This window comes from Equus przewalskii, chromosome 25, assembly GCF_037783145.1.
Source record: "Equus przewalskii isolate Varuska chromosome 25, EquPr2, whole genome shotgun sequence".
Classification (NCBI taxonomy): Eukaryota; Metazoa; Chordata; class Mammalia; order Perissodactyla; family Equidae; genus Equus; species Equus przewalskii.
The window spans coordinates 44632285-44648917 of NC_091855.1; the positions used below are offsets into that span (position 1 = coordinate 44632285).

Here is a 16633-nt window from a genome sequence, read left to right on the forward strand (position 1 = left end):
TGTTCTGTGTCTCAGTTTCCTTGAGAGTGAGGGTAGTAACAGTTCCTGTGTCCAAGGGCTATGAAGAGGACATACATCAACTTGGATGAGTTACTTTAGGACAGTGTCTGGCAGAGAGCAGGTCGCTAGTGAAAGGGTCCGGGGCTACAACAGCAGTCACTTAGCACGTTTATTTCTCCAAGATCAACTCTGTGCCAGGCAGCATGGTGAGGCACTGGGGGGTGGGGATGATGAGGATGAAGACGGGCACAGCTCTGCCTGTGCCAAGGCCAAGGCCATGTCCTCTGGACGGGCAATCATGTCCCTCATGTCTTGTGTCTCCACCAGATGGTCAGATTCTGGAGTTCGTAGCAAGATGGAGCAGGACCCTAGCTGACAGGAGATCCCACTTTCTAGCTGGAAGTAAGGCCCCCAGCCATGGTGTGGGAGCTGGGTCTGTGCAGCAGGTCCTGCCAGGCCAGGGCTGATGTCCTGACCACTGAGGCCAGGCTTGGGGAGGCAGCAAGAACATGGTGGGATGTGTTTTTTTTAAAACAAAACAAAACTCTCGTTTGCCCAGAACTGGTTTTCCTAGCAGATGGGCCAAGTCAGTGCCCATAGTTGTGTCTTGCTCCTTTGTCCAGCTCGGGCTGGTGGCAGAGGCAACACAAAAGTAAAATAAAGCCCCATCCCACTCCCAGACACCTCTCCTGGACCCCATAGCCTACAGTCAGCTTGGTGTCTGTTTTCTGCACCCTGTTCTAAATTGGAGTTTTGGGAGTGGGGAGTGTGTTGGGGGCTGGGAGCCAACATCCCAACAGGGGGTGAGGGCCAGTGGGGAGCTCATCTGACTGCGGCCTGATGCGGCTGGAGCAGTGGGGGAAGGGGACGCAGCCGGCGGGAAGGAGGGCAGGAGCCGGCAGGGGAGCAGAGTGGAGACCTCACTGGGAGGGGCCAGGGAAGACTGTTGGCCTCCATCCCGGGTGGGAGCTGACGTGGACACAGAAGACAGAGAAAGCTGCTCCTTGTGAGGCTGAGGTTTCCAGGAGCTCATTGTAGAGACACCCGGGGAGCTGCCAGCACCTGCAAGGGCCAGTGCGGCAGTGGAGGACACGTGCTCATGGCCAAGAGCTGGGTGTGTCCCAAAACCCAGGGAGAGGAAGGCACAGCCCTGGGTGGGGGCGGGGGGGGGGGGGCGCGGGGGGCGGTATCCATGCTCACTGTCTCTTTGGTTGAGAAAGTGCGACAGACACCTCCGAGGGGACTCTAACCCAGTGATGGGTGTGCTGAGTCAAAGATGGTGGTCCCCTGTATCCGTGGACTTTGGAAGGCTCTGCCGGGATCTGGTTAGTGTTCTGCAGTTGCTGGGTCAGCAGCCTCGGTCTCGGGCGTCCCTCGCACGCCCTCAGCGTTGACTGTATAGGAGCAGGACGAGGGGGGCAGGTGAGGGGCGAAGATCACCCTGAGAGTGCGAGCAGGGTGGCTGGGCGGGGTGAGGACGGCCTCCGTGGGGTGGTGCCGATCGGCCATCAGCCTCATTAAGAGCTGGTTGGACCAGGTTATTCCAAGGGCTGGAGAAGTCCGCTCGTCCCAGAGCCTGAGACAGAAAACAGGCACAGCCTTACTTACAAAACCAGTGGCAGGACACGCTGCCTGTGCCACCCTCCTACTCACCGGCAGGACTTGCTCACCCCGGTGGCCCTGGTGCCTCGCCCCGTTCCTCCACAGCCTCCGTCACCTGAAACATCCAGATCAGTCAGGGTCAGCTGCAGCAAGGACCCACTGCCACCTGCCTCCAACTCGACGGGCTCTGCCCTCCCCAAGGCTCTTCCCTAAAATATGGGCTCACTGACCACACCCACGTCTGGGGTGGGGCGGGGAGGGCTGGCCCACCTGGTTGATGCACAGCACTGGGCTCTGGAAGGTGCAGCTCAGCTGGCGCAGTGCAGCCCCCAGGGCCTGTAGACACCTGGCCCTGGGGGCCGAAGCTGGGCCGTCAAATTCACAGCGGAATGGGGCTGCCACAGAGTCGATGACCACCAGGCGCGCCATCCCCCGAGACAGCAGCACAGGCAACTTCTTACTCACACACTCCAGCAGGGTGTCCTGGAAGCCAAGGGGAGGTGGCTGTCACCATCACGCCACCTGTATCTCCCCTCTGCCCAGTGCTGAGGGACGCTCCCCCCAACCCCATGTCCTGCCCATCTTACTTACCAAGTCGTCCTGTTGGGTCTGACCCCCAACCCCTCAGGGCCATCACAGTGAGCCCCTCTCCTTCAGTGACCCCACATTGGGTGCCGACCACCTGGACCCAGCCGCAGTGCCAAGGCTGACTTGTTACCACCACGGGAACCAGGCTACCCTAGTCAGGAGGGTCTGGGGGCAGCCCTGAGCCCTGCCAACCCCACCCAGAGGAGGGACACAGTGGGGTGAGGGGGGCTCCAAGTCTTTCCTGCACCCAGCTTTGCCCTGAATGTGAAGACCCCTGGGCCAGGGTGGGGGCTGCAGATGCAGGGGCCCTCTCGGCCAGCCCTGCCCATCCTCCAAGGCCTTAGCCCTATACTCAGCAGCACTGGCCTGGCCAGGAGGTGGAAATGGCCAGGGTCCTCAGGGTGGGGCAGGGTGTCCTCAGGCCCTGGTGCCGGGTAGCCAAACATGGGCCGTCCCATCCAGAACTCTGTAAGAGCTGTTCAGTGTCTGGTTTGTCACCCTGGAATGAAACTCAGTTCTGTGCTTAAATCTCCAGGGTGTCTCCAGTAGAGCCTCTTTTTGTGGAAAATGACGGCAGCAGTAGCGGCCTAGAAGATGCTAACATGAACGTGAGTTCCACACCCCTTTCTGTCACCAGAGGCAGCGCTGGGGCACCTGGGGATCAGGCAGGTGATGGCTGTGCCTGCTTGCTGCAGGGCCAGGATTCTGCAGTGCCTAGTTTCGAGACCCTGTCCCCCAGGAGCTGGAAGCGGGGACTGGGGCTCCGAGGCCCCACTTGTGCAGAAGCCACAGGCCCAGGCCCGCACCGTTGGCCTCTCGCCCTGCAGTACCCCTACGCCCCTAGGCTCTAGGCAGACACCAGGCGACAGCGTGGAGGCCGCCTCCCCCTAGAGCTGCTCCAGAACAAAACTTAGAAACGCCACCACCACCACCGAGTCTTGGTGATCTGGCCCTGACCGACTGCCTTCTCTTGCAGTGAAGCTGTACCTGGCCCTGGAAGACCCAGGACAATGCTGCTTGTGTGTGGCAAGAGCCGGCCCTGTGACAGCCAGGGGACAGCTGCTGAGGCTGGAGGGCCCTGGAGCTGGGAGCCGGCAGTACTAACCTCGTCTTCCCTGGGCCCACCACTGTGGAGCCCACTGTCGTACTAACAACCCCACTGCTGGTCAGGATGCGTCGCTCAGCAATGGCAGCGCTCAGCCCCTGAAGGATGGCAGGGCAGATGCAGAACCCCTCCCGGCCACCGCTCCACGGAGACCACGGGGCTGTCTGCCTCCTGAACCTGCACTGAAAGACCTCCGGCTGCCCGGGCCTGGTGTGCTGTTGCTCATTGTGTTATTTCTCTGCGCTGTGTGATAATGTATTTTATTGTAAATTTTTAAAAAATTAAAACATTTATAAGCCTTATCCTTGACTTGAAATTCTTTCCATAACAATTCTTAAATGGGAGAAAGGCCCACCCAGGAGCTAAGGCTCGGCCCAGCTGCAGCCGACATGAGGGGCTCTCCCGGGACCAGGCCGCAGGGAGAAGCCGCAGCCCCGTGCGAGGCCTCGTCAGTTCTTTCTGGTGTACTGGTTTATGCTGACTCACCACATCTCCTTTGAATCCTTTCCATTCCTCACTGATTCCTCCACCAAATGATGATCTAAGTTGACAGGCTGACCAGGCCACACCCCGCTGACCCGCCCTCCTGCCCCCTCCCTGAGGTTTATCTGTCCACAGGGAGGGAGCCTGTGACTCAGTGATGGTTCCAGAGGTGGTGTTGCCCCAGTGGCACAGCCAGGTGGTGGTCACCGATCTGAGAGGGCTGGGTGCCTGCTAGGCCCTGGCCAGGTTTGGGGGGGCCCCTGTGCTCTGACAAGGGGGCTTTCCCCTCCATCAGAGGCAGAAGTAAAAACCTAATACAGCCTCCTCTCACTGGGACAGCCAGCCTGGACAGCAGGCCCTGTCCTCTGGGCAGCAGTCACCTCAGGGTGGCCAGGTGAGCAGGAGGCGCTCACCCCAGGTGCAGCCTTTTCAAGGGGACTGAGGGGCCCCCCGTCCCCACTCTTTCAGGTAAGGACTCGTGCTGTCTATGTGAACGGGGCACACTCCAGAAGGCACCACGCTGCCAAATGACAGGGTGTCGTGTGTGCGGCCCACCTGCCGGCCCACCTTGCCGACTGCCCTGCAGAGCTGGGCTGGAGAGACAGGCGGGACACTCACCACGTCAGCCGCGTGCTCAATGAAGATCTGGTTGCCAAATCTTATCTTCCTGACCACCTCTTCCGGGACCTCCCTCCGCAGGTGCTGCTGCTGCGACATGAGCTGCTGCAGGCGCTTGCTCGGGAAGACGTCCTCGGTGCACACGTAGACAGCCCCTGGGAGCAGAGTGCCGCAGGTCCGACAGGAAAGGGGCCTGTGGCCACCACACAACCCCAGGCAAATGCCTCCCCTCATTTTGTTTTTGTTTCTTTTTTTGGTGAGGAAGATTGTTGCTGAGCTAACACCTGTGCCGATCTTTGTTTATTTTATGTGGGCTGCCTCCACAGCGTGGCTCGATGAGTGGTGCTAGGTCCGCGCCAGGGATCTGAACTTGCGAACCCTGGGCCACTGAAGTGGAGTACACAAACTCAACCACTACACCACTTGGCTGGCCCCTCCCCTCATTTTTAATACTGCCCCTTGCAGGTTCTTCCCCTCTGACCATAGGAGGGCGGCAGGCCAGTGCTGGTCTTCCACGGCAGCCATCTCACCTACAGCACGTCACCCTGTGGCTCTGTTGCCCACACTGTCACAAGTGGAAGTACCAGGGCCAACAGGCTTTTGGAAGTGCCCCTTCCCGCAGACACAGGGAGATGCCCCTTAAAGGCTCCACTGAGCAGATGTTCCTCGATTCCACTGTCAAGGCTGCTGCGTTCCTTGGCTGTGTGCGGGTAACTGTGTCTTTGCTGTGATTGGAAAAGCCAGTAAACATGTAACAGGTGACGTGTCACCAAGACCCTGAACAACCTGGGCCAAATACTGGCTGGGGCCTGGACACTCATATCAGAGAATGTACCCCGAGTCCTGCAGCTAAAAAAACCAGGGGCCACCTGAAAGGGACCCTAACGTTAGGGCAGCTGATTTTCAACAAAGGTCCCAAGACAGTTGAACGGGGAAAGAACGGTGCTGGGACAACTGGACATCGCACGCAAAAGAGTGAAGTTAGATCCTTACCTCACACTAGATGCAAAAACTGAACCACACTGGTCACGTGTGAGAGCCAACATTCTAAACTTGAGGAAGAAAATACGGGGTGGGGGGGCGGTAAATAAATCTCCATGACCTTGGGGTTAGGCGGCGGATTCTTAGCACACAAAAAACACTCAATGAGGAACAAACAGACAAACTAGACTGCATCCAAATGAAAAATTTTTGTGCTTCAAAGGACATCAAGAAAATGAAGACCAACCCACAGAAAGAGAGAAAATACTGCAAATCATCTATCTGATAGTCTAGTATCCAGATCATATAGACTCTTACAACTCAACCACAAGAAGACAACCGAAATTAAAAAACAGGCAAAAGATCTGAATAGACACTTCTCCAAAGAAGATATGCAAATGACCAATAAGCACGTGAAAAGATGCTCACCGTCATTAGTCTCACCGTCATTAGTCACGAGGGAAACGCAAATCAAAGCCACAAATGGGGGCCTGCCCCGTGCATGGTGTAGTGGTTGAGTTCACATACTCTGCTTCGGTGGCCTGGGTTTGCGGTTCGAATCCTGGGCGTGGACCTATACCACTCATCGCCGATGCTGTGGTGCTGACCCACAAACAAAATAGAGGAATACCAGCACAGATGTTAGCTCGGCTAATTTTCCTCAAGCAAAAAAAGAGGAAGATTGGCAACAGATGTTCGCTCAGTGTTAATCTTCTTCAGCAAAAAAAGAACAAAACAACCAGACTCCCACAACGAGATCCCATGTCACACTCACGAGGATGGCAAGAATAAAAAACACAGGCAAGGGTTGGCAAGGACACAGAGAAACGAACGCTCGTACGTTGTTGGTGGGAATAAAATGATGCCGCTACTGTTTCAAAACAGTGTGGCAGTTCCTCAAAAAGTCGAGGATGGAGTTACTGTGTAAGCCAGCAATCCCGGGAACTCCTGGGATCTACCCAAGAGAAACGAGAACGTGTGTCCCCCCAAGGCCATGGGCACTAAAGTTCACGGCAGCGATAGTCATAAAGCCAAAAGGTGGAAACAACCCGTGTCCATCAACAGACAAGGGGTCAACACTTGTGGTCGGTAGGCCCAACGGGATACCATTCAGCGATAAAAAGGCGTGAAGTGCTGACACGTGTTCCAGCATGGATGACCTTGAGAATATCATGCTGAGTGAAGAGAGACATTCGAGGCCATGTTTGCATGATGACATTTACGTGAAATGTCCAGAACAGGCAAATCCATGGAGACAGAGCGCAGATGGGTGGCTGCCGGGGGCTGGGGAGGGAGTGGGGGAGACTGCTAATGGGTTCGCGACTTCTTTTTGGGTGATGAAACGTTCTGGAATTAGATAGTGGTGATGGGTGCACAACTTTGTGACTACACTAAAAACCATTAAATTGTACATTTTAAGAGTGAATTTTATGGTATATGAATTACATCTCAATTAAAAAAAAAAAAGAAGGCCTGTGATCTGGCTGCATGCTGGCTGTGCTCCGCCAGGACCCCCAGGGCCCGCCACTGACCACACTCCTGGCCCTGCGCTGTTCATGGCACGAGGAGAGCCAGAGCACCCACGCCCACACAAGCACCCTACGTGTGGGTGGGTGTGTAACTGTTCATCTTGATCTAATTTTGTTTCGACAGAATTTCAAACTTAGATTCCGGACAGGACCAGAACCGCCACGTCTGATTCGGTGTCACTCGTAAGCTCCTGACCACTGGCATCTTTTTAACTTTCCTCAGCACATTCCAGATCATTCCTGGGGGAAGTGCCTGCAGAGTCCCCTTGACGGGGCTGAGCCCCTTGTCAGAAGGCCCATGTTGTCCTTGAAGCAGCTGGGAGTGACCACGCTTTCCACGTTCTGGAGAAGCGTGTTCTGGGCAGAAGGTTCAGAACCACTGGCCTCTGCCCCGCCATGCCCTGCAGCCTGCCTCCCCTCGTGGGTTTGCTGGGAGAGGCGTACGGGGTGCTCTCTGCCGCCCCCGCCCAGAGGGGCTGCATCGCCGCAGCGGCTTCGTGAAGCTGGCAGGAAGGTGGCCTCGGCAGATGGCAGCAGGCCAAGGAGAGTTTTCTTAAGTGCAGGATATAAAGCAACTCCAGAGCCTCTTTGCCATTCTTTTCAAAATTAGGGCTTTTAGATCTGATTTAGGGAAAAGAACTCATTTTCTCAGGAAAATGTGCATATGGGACCCAACATTTAATGTGCTCATCTCCCTCCCACCCCTCCCCACCAGGCCACTGCAGGACACGCCTCTTTATTTTCCTTCTGCCACTGGGATGGCCACCTCTGCGTCCCTCTTCTTTCCCAAGGGGTGCATCTCTGGAAACAGGCACGGTCAGCCTGATGCTGACCTCCGCGCATGCCAGCCATGGCCCGTCTCACTGGCTTCTCCCTGGATCTGACAGATTTCCCCAGAACCTCACTGGCTACACAGGAGCCCCGCCCCCCGAGCCTCCTGGCCCCCCGCTCCGAGTTCTCCATGTCCTTGCCCACGTCTGGCGCAGGTGGAGGCTCCATGGAGGAGGCATGGGCAGCTGGGAGTATGGGCCTCGGACCCCCAGCGGAGTCCCAGTCCCCTGCAGGGGTGGTCACGAGGAATCCATGCAAGGTGATGCAACTGTCACCAAGAGACCCTGGGTCACATGGCAGTGGTGGAGGAGGGGTGAGACCCTCCAGACTAGAGTGGACGAGGTAGCCTTCCCCACATGGCAGGGCCACATCAGGCTGGGACTGAGGGCGGAGTGAGCGCAGTCAGGCTGCCACACTGGGCCTGTTGTGTCCTGGCACGAGGGAGACAGGCTCTGCTGTGGGACGTCCTCAGGGGTCCACTGCTGGGAGGGGAAGGGAGAAGGGACAGGGCCCCAAGCAGCTCTGAGGACCTGACCCTGCTGTGCTGTGACCTTCCTCCCACTGAGTCAGAAAGCACCTACTGTGTGCCAGGCACACACAGGGTACAGATGCGGACCTGGGCCTGGACCCAGTGTGAACACCGGCACCAACAGGTAACTGCTCATGTGACATTCCAAGAGAGAAAGGGATCCCCAGGGACCCTGCTGGGCCAGAACATCACGGTCCTCGTAGAGCAAAGGTGACCAGGCTCAGGAGAGATTCGGGATCAAGACTCGGCTGCCCTGTACTCTGCCTGCTGTCCCCACGCTTGGCACCCGGCCCATCTCGGGCACACCCCCCTCCCAACTGGGCTCCCTGAGAAGGCAAATGGGGCAGCAGCTCTGCGTGCGCCGCAGCCAAGAGCAGGTCTGCCCGAAGCCTGGCGTCGAGGAGTGCCGGGGAGCCAGGTGGCTCCCATCTCACTTCTGAGCAGATTAGTCTCGCTTCACGGCAGCTCTTCTGTGGGGTAAACTGAGGACTCCCACTTTCGAGGCCAAGTCCATCCACCCAAGCACCAGGCGAGCCTCGGACGGTGCTGCAGAGGGCGCCGGGCACGCCCCAGGTCCTCCTGGGCCACACCTTCACCCAGAGACGCAGGGACAGGAGGTGGCGCAAATACCTGCCTCTGGCATGAGCGACCCCCACACTCGGTAGGAGACCCCAGCACTAAACCCACAAGGCCAGCGTGCTCGGGAGCCCACAGGGCTCAAAGGACATGCGGTGATTCCAAACAAAGCTTCCACGGGGGTCCCAGCCACAACAGGGACGTGCTGAGGTTCAGCAACAGATGACACGAGATCAGGTCTGGCAACAGGGTGAAGAGGCGGCCTGGCCTCAGGAGGCACGCTCCAGAGCTAGCTCCAGCGCCGTCCCCAACCCACCACGTAGCAGAGAAGCGAGCAGGCAAGCCAAAGGGGACGCCAGCCGACAAGTGCTGCCATTCTGTTCACGTGCGATTCCAAGCAATGAAGGAACCGCACCTTGGTCCTGCCGAAGTCTCATAAAAACCAAAGAGCCACCAAAAAACCTCATATTCACGGTAGTTACCTCACAGTTAATAAAAACGACTAGAATTTTTAACACTCAAAAGACGAGTCCCTCTAACGCTGGGCACAGCCTGTGCGCATTTCTCAGACACGCAGACAATGCGGAGGGCTCGGCTCCGCCCCTCGCACATGGCCCGGCCAGCCTCCGTGTCCTCGAGCTTCATCCTCCTCGCTCCTTCCCAAAAAGGAGGAGAGCTAAATATTGTCTGTCCTGTGATTCTGGCTCTCTGGGCCAAATGGCTTGCAGGCTGGTGGTGTGACGCGTGCACATATGAGGGTATGGGAACCCGCGGGCCTGACCCACAGCACCGAGGGGTCTTTGTGTTCAACCCGTGACCGCCTCCAGGGGCCCACGCAGGCATGGGCCGGTTAGCAGGTGTGGCTCCCCCTGAGGGCAGGCTGCACGTGCCCGCCGACCCCTCGGGCTGCCCGCTTCCCTCTTCTGGAGGAGGAACCACAAAGCGGATGTGCAGAGAGATGGGAAGCGTGGAAGACAGTCCTCAGACCCAACCTCAATGGAAAGTGGCCCGAGAACAGGGCCAGGACCCCCCGCCCCGCACCAAAGCGAATGGCCACTCACCGGCCTCCAGGCCCCCGTGCTGCCGCGGGAACTGCACGGCCAGGCAGAGCTGCAGTGCCAGCTGGGTCTTCCCGGCGGAGCTGCGGCCAGCCAGCTCGGTGATGCCATCCAGGGGCAGGCCACCCCGGAGGAGCCTGTCCAGCACCGGGCAGCCCAGGCTCAGGCGCTGGTGCTGCGCAGGGAACTTCTCCTTCTGCTGGTGCAGGTGGAGCGCTGAGTGGGAAGGGGGACGGGCGTCAGGCTGGGCTCTCCCACCCACACCCTGCTGGTGGGCCTGTTGGGCGCTGTGTGGCCGGTGGACAGGTGAGTGCTGTCACACGGTGGGCAGGGTGCCGGAGGGCAAGGGGGTGACCGTGGAGAACCGATGCACGGAGCAAGGGCCCCCATGGCCCTGCAGCCCTCCCCCCACCCACCCAGTGTGTCCCAATCCCGAGGCTGTGACCATGCCCCAGGGTCACTCCTCAATGGAGTCTGTGCACACGGCCCCACGGTTGGAGGCGGGAGCGGTGATGAGGAGGAAGGCTCCAGAGAGAGCCCGGGGCACTGGACAGGGCAGACGCTGCCCTTGCCCACCTGTGAGGACGCTGCTCCCCTGCAGGTGCACGGCAGACGCTACCCCTGCAACGTGTGCCCCTGCCCACCTGTGAGGACGCTGCTCCCCTGCAGGTGCATGGCAGACGCTACCCCTGCAACGTGTGCCCCTGCCCACCTGTGAGGACGCTGCTCCCCTGCAGGTGCACGGCAGACACTACCCCTGCAACGTGTGCCCCTACCCACCTGTGAGGACGCTGCTCCCCTGCAGGTGCATGGCAGACGCTACCCCTGCAACGTGTGCCCCTGCCCACCTGTGAGGACGCTGCTCCCCTGCAGGTGCACGGCAGACACTACCCCTGCAATGTGTGCCCCTGCCCACCTGTGAGGACGCTGCTCCCCTGCAGGTGCATGGCAGACGCTACCCCTGCAACGTGTGCCCCTGCCCACCTGTGAGGACGCTGCTCCCCTGCAGGTGCGTGGCAGCTGCTCTCAGCAGGTGTTGCACGTCAGGGCCAGAGAGGCTGGTCAGTCTCTGCAAGTCTGGTCCAGAAAAATGCAAAACCTCCTTTACTGATTTCAGTTTGGCTGAAATAATACAAATAAATTACAGGACAAGGTCAGACTATAGTAACGCAAGGCAACAGAGCAGGGCCAGCAGGTGTTTCTAGGAGCCTTGTCTTCCAGTTCCAGGGACCTGCTGGGCAGGGGCCAGACCCACCCCTCCCTGAAGCTGTGGGAACCCCACCTCTGAGCTGCAGCAGCAGAGGCCAGACGTGCAGAGGGGCATCTCCCAGGTGCTGAGAACAACGGGTGCCATCCAGTTCACACCCCGGAAACAGCTCTCAAGAAAGGCCTGCTTGTGGGGCCGGCCCAGTGGCCTAGTGGTTAAGTTCACACACACTGCTTCAGCAGTCCAGGATCCGCGGGTTCGGATCCTGGGTGCAGACACTATGCACCGTTCATCAAGCCACGCTGTGGCAGGTGTCCCACATATAAAGCAGAGGAAGATGGGCACGGAGATGAGCTCAGGGCCAATCTTCCTCAGCAAAAAGAGGAGGATTGGCAGCAGAGGTTAGCTCAGGGCCAATCTTCCTCAAAGAAAAGAAGAGAAAGGCCTGCACGAGATGCAAGGCTAGTGGTTGAGCCCAGGGTGGGGGGAACTGCGCACGAGGTGGGGTGCAGGGGGTGCAGAAGGAAAGCCGAGCTGGGATCCAATCAAATGTCCCGTGCAGCAGACAGTCACGATGACATGGTAGCGGGAGAGCAGGATGGCCAGTGGGGTGAACAGAGCAAAGAACACATGAGAGTTAGGCCAGCGGGCAGCAGCTGGGTGGAGAGGACTACAGAGTTAACATGCAGAAAGATCTGGCATTTGGGGAGAAGAGTGAATAAATTAATTTTAGGCTTGGGTAAGTGCACTACTTTCAGACTAGTAGAAAGAAAAAATACGCTAAAAATATATCCAACCAATCCAGAAGAAGGCAAAAAAGAGAAAACACCACCACAAAAACGAAAGAGGACAAACAGCTCAGCACAAGAGGGGCAAGTTAAACCCAAATTTATCAGGAATCACTTAGATACACATGCACCGAATGCTCCAGTTACAAGACAAAGATGGTCAGACTGGATGAAAGGAAAGCAGACAAGACACCGACGTGCTCCTGGAAAAACCAACACCCGAGGACGGAGGAGCGGGACGCCACCAGGCTGCTGCGCCAGCCCCCGCGTGTACTCAGGGTCCACATTACATGATCAACGAGCGTCCTAATGTGGAAGCATCCCTAATGGACAGCCCGGGAGCTGGCGGAGATGAACGGGGAGCCCCGGGAGGCAGCCATGCAGCAGGCCTGGGGAGCGGCCTGGCAGGGGGCGTCGGGAGAGAGAATGGGGGAGCTGTGCAGCCCTTCTGCGTGTAGAACGAGCCGATGGTGCCTGACAGATCTTCTAGGGGATATGGGAAAAGTCAGCAAGAAGCACACAGAAAACGCAGCCTGTGAAAAGGAGGCAACTACTAACTTTGGGGGAAAAAAACAAAGATGGCACAAGAAAGGAAACAGTCATAACCCCCTGGTTCAGCGATGGACATTATGTCCCCAGTCACAACCCTAACGGCTGACACGACCCAAACTGTGTTCCAACTGTGGGGGGAGGGGATGGAGGAAGTAGGGGCCTGAGGGGCGAAAGCCAGCCAGCCCTCACCTGTAACAGGAAGTCTGTGAGTAGTCGATAAAACAGACGGTCAACAGCAACTTTGATGAAAGTAAAATTAACTTAAAAAGAGTCCTTTCAGTCAAAAACACACAGACAATCGAAAAACAGCAGCACATTGAGCATCAGTGCACCAATCAGGGTCAGCTGGGGGGGACGGAGCCTTGGAGAGGCGACCTGTAAACTTGTCCTACGTAAGTCTATGTATGTACATCCAAACATTTTACATAAATGTCAATAAACACACCTTTCTTAACTGCAGCAATAATTCTGGGATTCAGGTCCAATTGGTCCAAATCCATCTCTTCAATGGGTTGACCACAAAGACAACTCACTTCCCAGGGACCCAAGTTCCGATCCACCTGCCATCAACTCCAACGGCCTGGAGCCAGGGGAGCCAAGTCCAGCAGTCCGGGGCGCAGCCCCCTCTGTGGCAGGGCTTCACCATCAGCTCAGGGGCCGCAGGAGAGTCTCTGCTGCATCGGGAACACCAGCAACGGGAGTCCAGGGCAACTTCTGTTGGAGCAATTTACATCCAGAAATTATCCGGAACCTTAGAAACCTCGGACTCAATCCACACGTCGATGCATTTGAAGGAATCCCCCAACCCACCTGCATTCTGAAGGTCAGCACGGCATGTGGCCACCCCACGTCACCCCTGAGAAAGTGAGAACAGCCCTGAGTCCCAGCCCTGGGCCCAGCATCCAGGTGAGTGGCCTGCCCCAACCCACTTCTCTTGGGCGAGGACACCGTATACAGTCGGAGATGCACGTGCCTTGGGCTCACTTGAATGAAGATTCTTTCGCATCCTCCAGTTTAATTTCCCTTAAATGTGTCTCCATGGGGAATCAGGAAAGAGTGGAAAAAGTGAGTTTGGGATCCTGCAGGATCCTCAGGGAGTGGGAAGCTCCACAAGTGTCCCAGTGGAGAACAAAGGAGACTGTCCGGCCGGGCTGTGGGGGGCAGGGAGCCCTTTCCTGCAGCCCCCACCCCTCACGCAGCCAGCATGTAGGTGGCCCCCTGCCAGGAAGGGGAGCTGGCAGCCCTATTACGGCCCAAGCACTAAAAGCAGCCGGTAACAGGAGCCCAAGCCTGCTGGTGGGAGGAACCCGGCTCCTCCCTCCCTCCGCGGCTGGCGGCCAGGCTCAGCCCAGGGTCACCCAACAGCTCTCTAGCAAGCCACTCTGCATTCCCCTTGTGGCCGCCCAAAAGAGCCAGGCCCGGAATGCAGCGGGGCAGGCGGGAACGCCGAGGCCAGCAGCTGCCCCGTGCTCCCTCCTGGCGTCTCACAAAGTCCCAGGGCCTCAGCTGAGGGGAAAGTTACACAACTGTGGACTTTGCCTTGCAATGCTTAGAACAATGGATTGACTTGGACGATACTGGGTTGTTTTTGAAGCTTCGAGAACCAGGTCACCCGCAGTCTCACATTTGCACAGGCTGGTCAGGGAGACACAGGTCTGATGCTGGCAAGGGTCACACTGTCCAGAACCGACAGTACGAGTTCCAGGAGCGGCCGCAGCAGCCCGACACCCAGGCACGACCGTGCTGTCTGATCACTACACCAGCGGCTGCTGGGCAGGAGGAAGCTGGCGCCCCGAGGGCGGGTTTCCTGCCTTGGCACAAGGCCCCTGGGGCCCTGGCCAGCGGGTCTCCCCAGCCAGCAGGCTGGTGCTGTGTTCTGCCTGGAACAGGGGGACGGGAGGCTCCTGGGCCGGCTGCTCAGGGCAGGGCTGACAGTAAACACTGCTGAGGCTGGAGAGGAGACACGAAGCCCCTGGCTGCCCAGCGACCCCCAGGACTGCTGAATGGAGCAGAGGGAGGCTCTGCTGCTGGAGGGCCGGGTGACGGTCAGAAGGCTGGAGGCGGCTGACCCCGGGGCCCCAGTCCCAGATGCGCCAAAGCAGGGGCAGCGGGGATTTGGAAGAGCTCAAACGTGCCGAGGCTGCATGGAAGATGCTGGCAGAGCTGGCGGCCCGTGTAAGGAGGTTAGATTCCCGAGGACACACAGCAAATAAAAAAGACAAATAGCAACTCCAGGAAAAGAAGCCAGTCATCAAAGGGGATGCAGCAGCCTCGCCTGGTTTGTCGGGGTTCACGGGAGCGGCACTGGCCGCACTGGAGGGGACGGCCAGCCACATCCCCCACACAACTGCAGCAGTCTTTCTCGTGCCAGGCTGGGAGCTAAATTCAGGCAAGGGACGTGCAGCTCCACTGACGCCGTCCTGAAATCAGCAAAGGTAATGAACCGCTGAGCACTGACATTTCTCAGACACAGTCCGTCCCCAGGACTGTTCTAAGAACTTGACACGGATGAACTCATTTAAACCTTACCACAGCAACGCTATGATCTCCGTTTCACTGCAGAGGAAACAAGGACAGAGTGGCTAAATAACAAGCTAAGGTCACACAGCCAGCAAGTGTGGCTGGCTTGGGCCTTAGGTCCATGATGCATATACTAAACTCCTGACCTATATTAGCCTGACCATGAGCTTACACGGCCCACCTGTTGACAAATCCTACAGAACCTGCTCAGTTTCCACACTCTGCAAAGCTCAGTTATCCAAAGGCTGACTCACCTGTGGGTGCCCAGCCCACTCTCAAGATTAACCTTCTTTCTCCGCTCCGCCCCCCCAGGAGGGGACAATGAGCTCTCAGTTATCCTGGAGCTGCAGGGAGGGAGCTTTCATTACCAGTGACCTTGGGTGGCCAAGCCGGTCCTTCCACGCCTGGGCCACCACTGTGGTTTCTCCAGAACTGCCTGGCCCGGACCCTCTTCCTCCTCTGGAGACTCCTTCTTTTATCAGTCCCTGAGCGATCGTGCCCCATGGCTTTGAGAACTCCCTATTTCCCAACAACTCCCCCAGACCTGGATGTCCAGCAGACCCCAGCCTTGGCTGTCCAGTCGGAACAGGGTGCTCTGCACACTCACCTTGCTATCCATGCACACCCGCTCTTCCTACAGTGCCTTCAACTCCGTGGTTGTCCACCCACCACCCTTGACCTGACCCTGTCGCCACCCCTAAAACACCTCAACTTCACAAGGTCCTAGTTCACCTTCCACCCCATGGCTCCTGGGCGGCTGCCATAATCCAAACTGGCCCTGCAGCAGCAAGGCCTCCTCCAAACCTTGCGGGTGACAGCCCCCAAATGGGCCATGCCACCCGTCTCGGAGCCAGTGAAGCACTGGCCCAGGGTCCTTCCCACCTCCAGGACCCCGCTAGGACCTCTGCTCTGGCCGTCCCTTCCGACCGCCCGCCTCGATGACTCCACCGTCCCCACTGGGAGCCCTAAGGAGGGCCCGGCACACGCCCGGCCCTCACTGGGCCTCCACCGAGCCTGTAGCCCGATCGCCCCTGCACCCTCAATGCCACCTCCACGGCCCCATGCCCCCTATACCCCCCACTCCACCTCCGCAGCCCCATTCCCCCTGTACCCCCATCCCTCCCGCACCCCCCACTCCACCTCCGCAGCCCCATTCCCCCTGTACCCCCATCCCTCCTGCACCCCATAACTCCACCTCTGCAGCCCCATCCCTCCTGTACCCCCATCCCTCCCGCACCCCCCACTCCACCTCCGCAGCCCCATCCCTCCTGTACCCCCATCCCTACCGCACCCCACAACTCCATCTCTGCAACCCCATCCCTCCTGTACCCCTATCCCCTCTGCGTTCCCTATCTCCCCTCTACTCTCCCACCTCTTCTTCGGTCCCCCCAATCCTCCCTGCACCCCCCATTCCCGGCCGCCGCCCCGCAGCTCTCACCTCGCGCGGGCTCCACACGCCTCTTCGCGCCGTCCCGCCCCCCGCAACTTCCTCTTCCAATGAGCGCCGGGCGGCCCGCGCCGGATACGCCAATCAGAGAGGAAGCAGCGCTCACGTGCACACTAACTGACCAATCCAAAGTCTCAGTTGCCCCAAGAGGGGCGGGGCGCGCCTGGGCCGGCCCTCGCCGCCGATTGGTGACCGACAGCAGGGTGGCAGGGGAGGTGC

General features: G+C 58.4%; 2 protein-coding genes across 26 annotated transcripts in view; one reads left to right on the plus strand and one right to left on the minus strand.

Annotated features, from left to right (window-relative positions):
* The window catches only part of KLC1 (kinesin light chain 1), a 64243-nt gene extending 60646 nt beyond the window's left edge, over positions 1-3597 (plus strand). For all 13 annotated transcript variants that reach the window (XM_070593397.1, XM_070593400.1, XM_070593408.1 and 10 more), the window contains 2 exons: positions 2726-2798; positions 3167-3597. In XM_070593397.1, coding sequence (XP_070449498.1) covers positions 2726-2761 — 36 coding nt within the window. In that variant the 3' untranslated portion in view covers positions 2762-2798; positions 3167-3597. The remainder of the gene's footprint in view (positions 1-2725; positions 2799-3166) is intronic.
* On the minus strand, positions 156-16539 carry XRCC3 (X-ray repair cross complementing 3). 13 transcript variants are annotated; one of them, XM_070593434.1, is made up of 10 exons: positions 16406-16539; positions 13421-14867; positions 13258-13303; positions 12893-13161; positions 10885-10977; positions 9904-10116; positions 4397-4551; positions 1873-2085; positions 1671-1717; positions 156-1576 (listed from the first exon to the last, which is right to left on the minus strand). In XM_070593434.1, exons 4-10 carry the CDS (start codon positions 12945-12947, stop codon positions 1327-1329), a joined length of 1026 nt encoding a protein of 341 aa, XP_070449535.1. In that variant the 5' UTR covers positions 12948-13161; positions 13258-13303; positions 13421-14867; positions 16406-16539; the 3' UTR covers positions 156-1326. The 13 variants fall into 13 exon arrangements, with proteins under 13 accessions (XP_070449535.1, XP_070449528.1, XP_070449529.1 ...); XM_070593427.1 differs by having other exon boundaries at positions 10885-11022; XM_070593428.1 differs by lacking the exon at positions 13258-13303 and having other exon boundaries at positions 10885-11022; positions 14723-14867.
* Between the last annotated feature and the right edge of the window lie 94 nt (positions 16540-16633).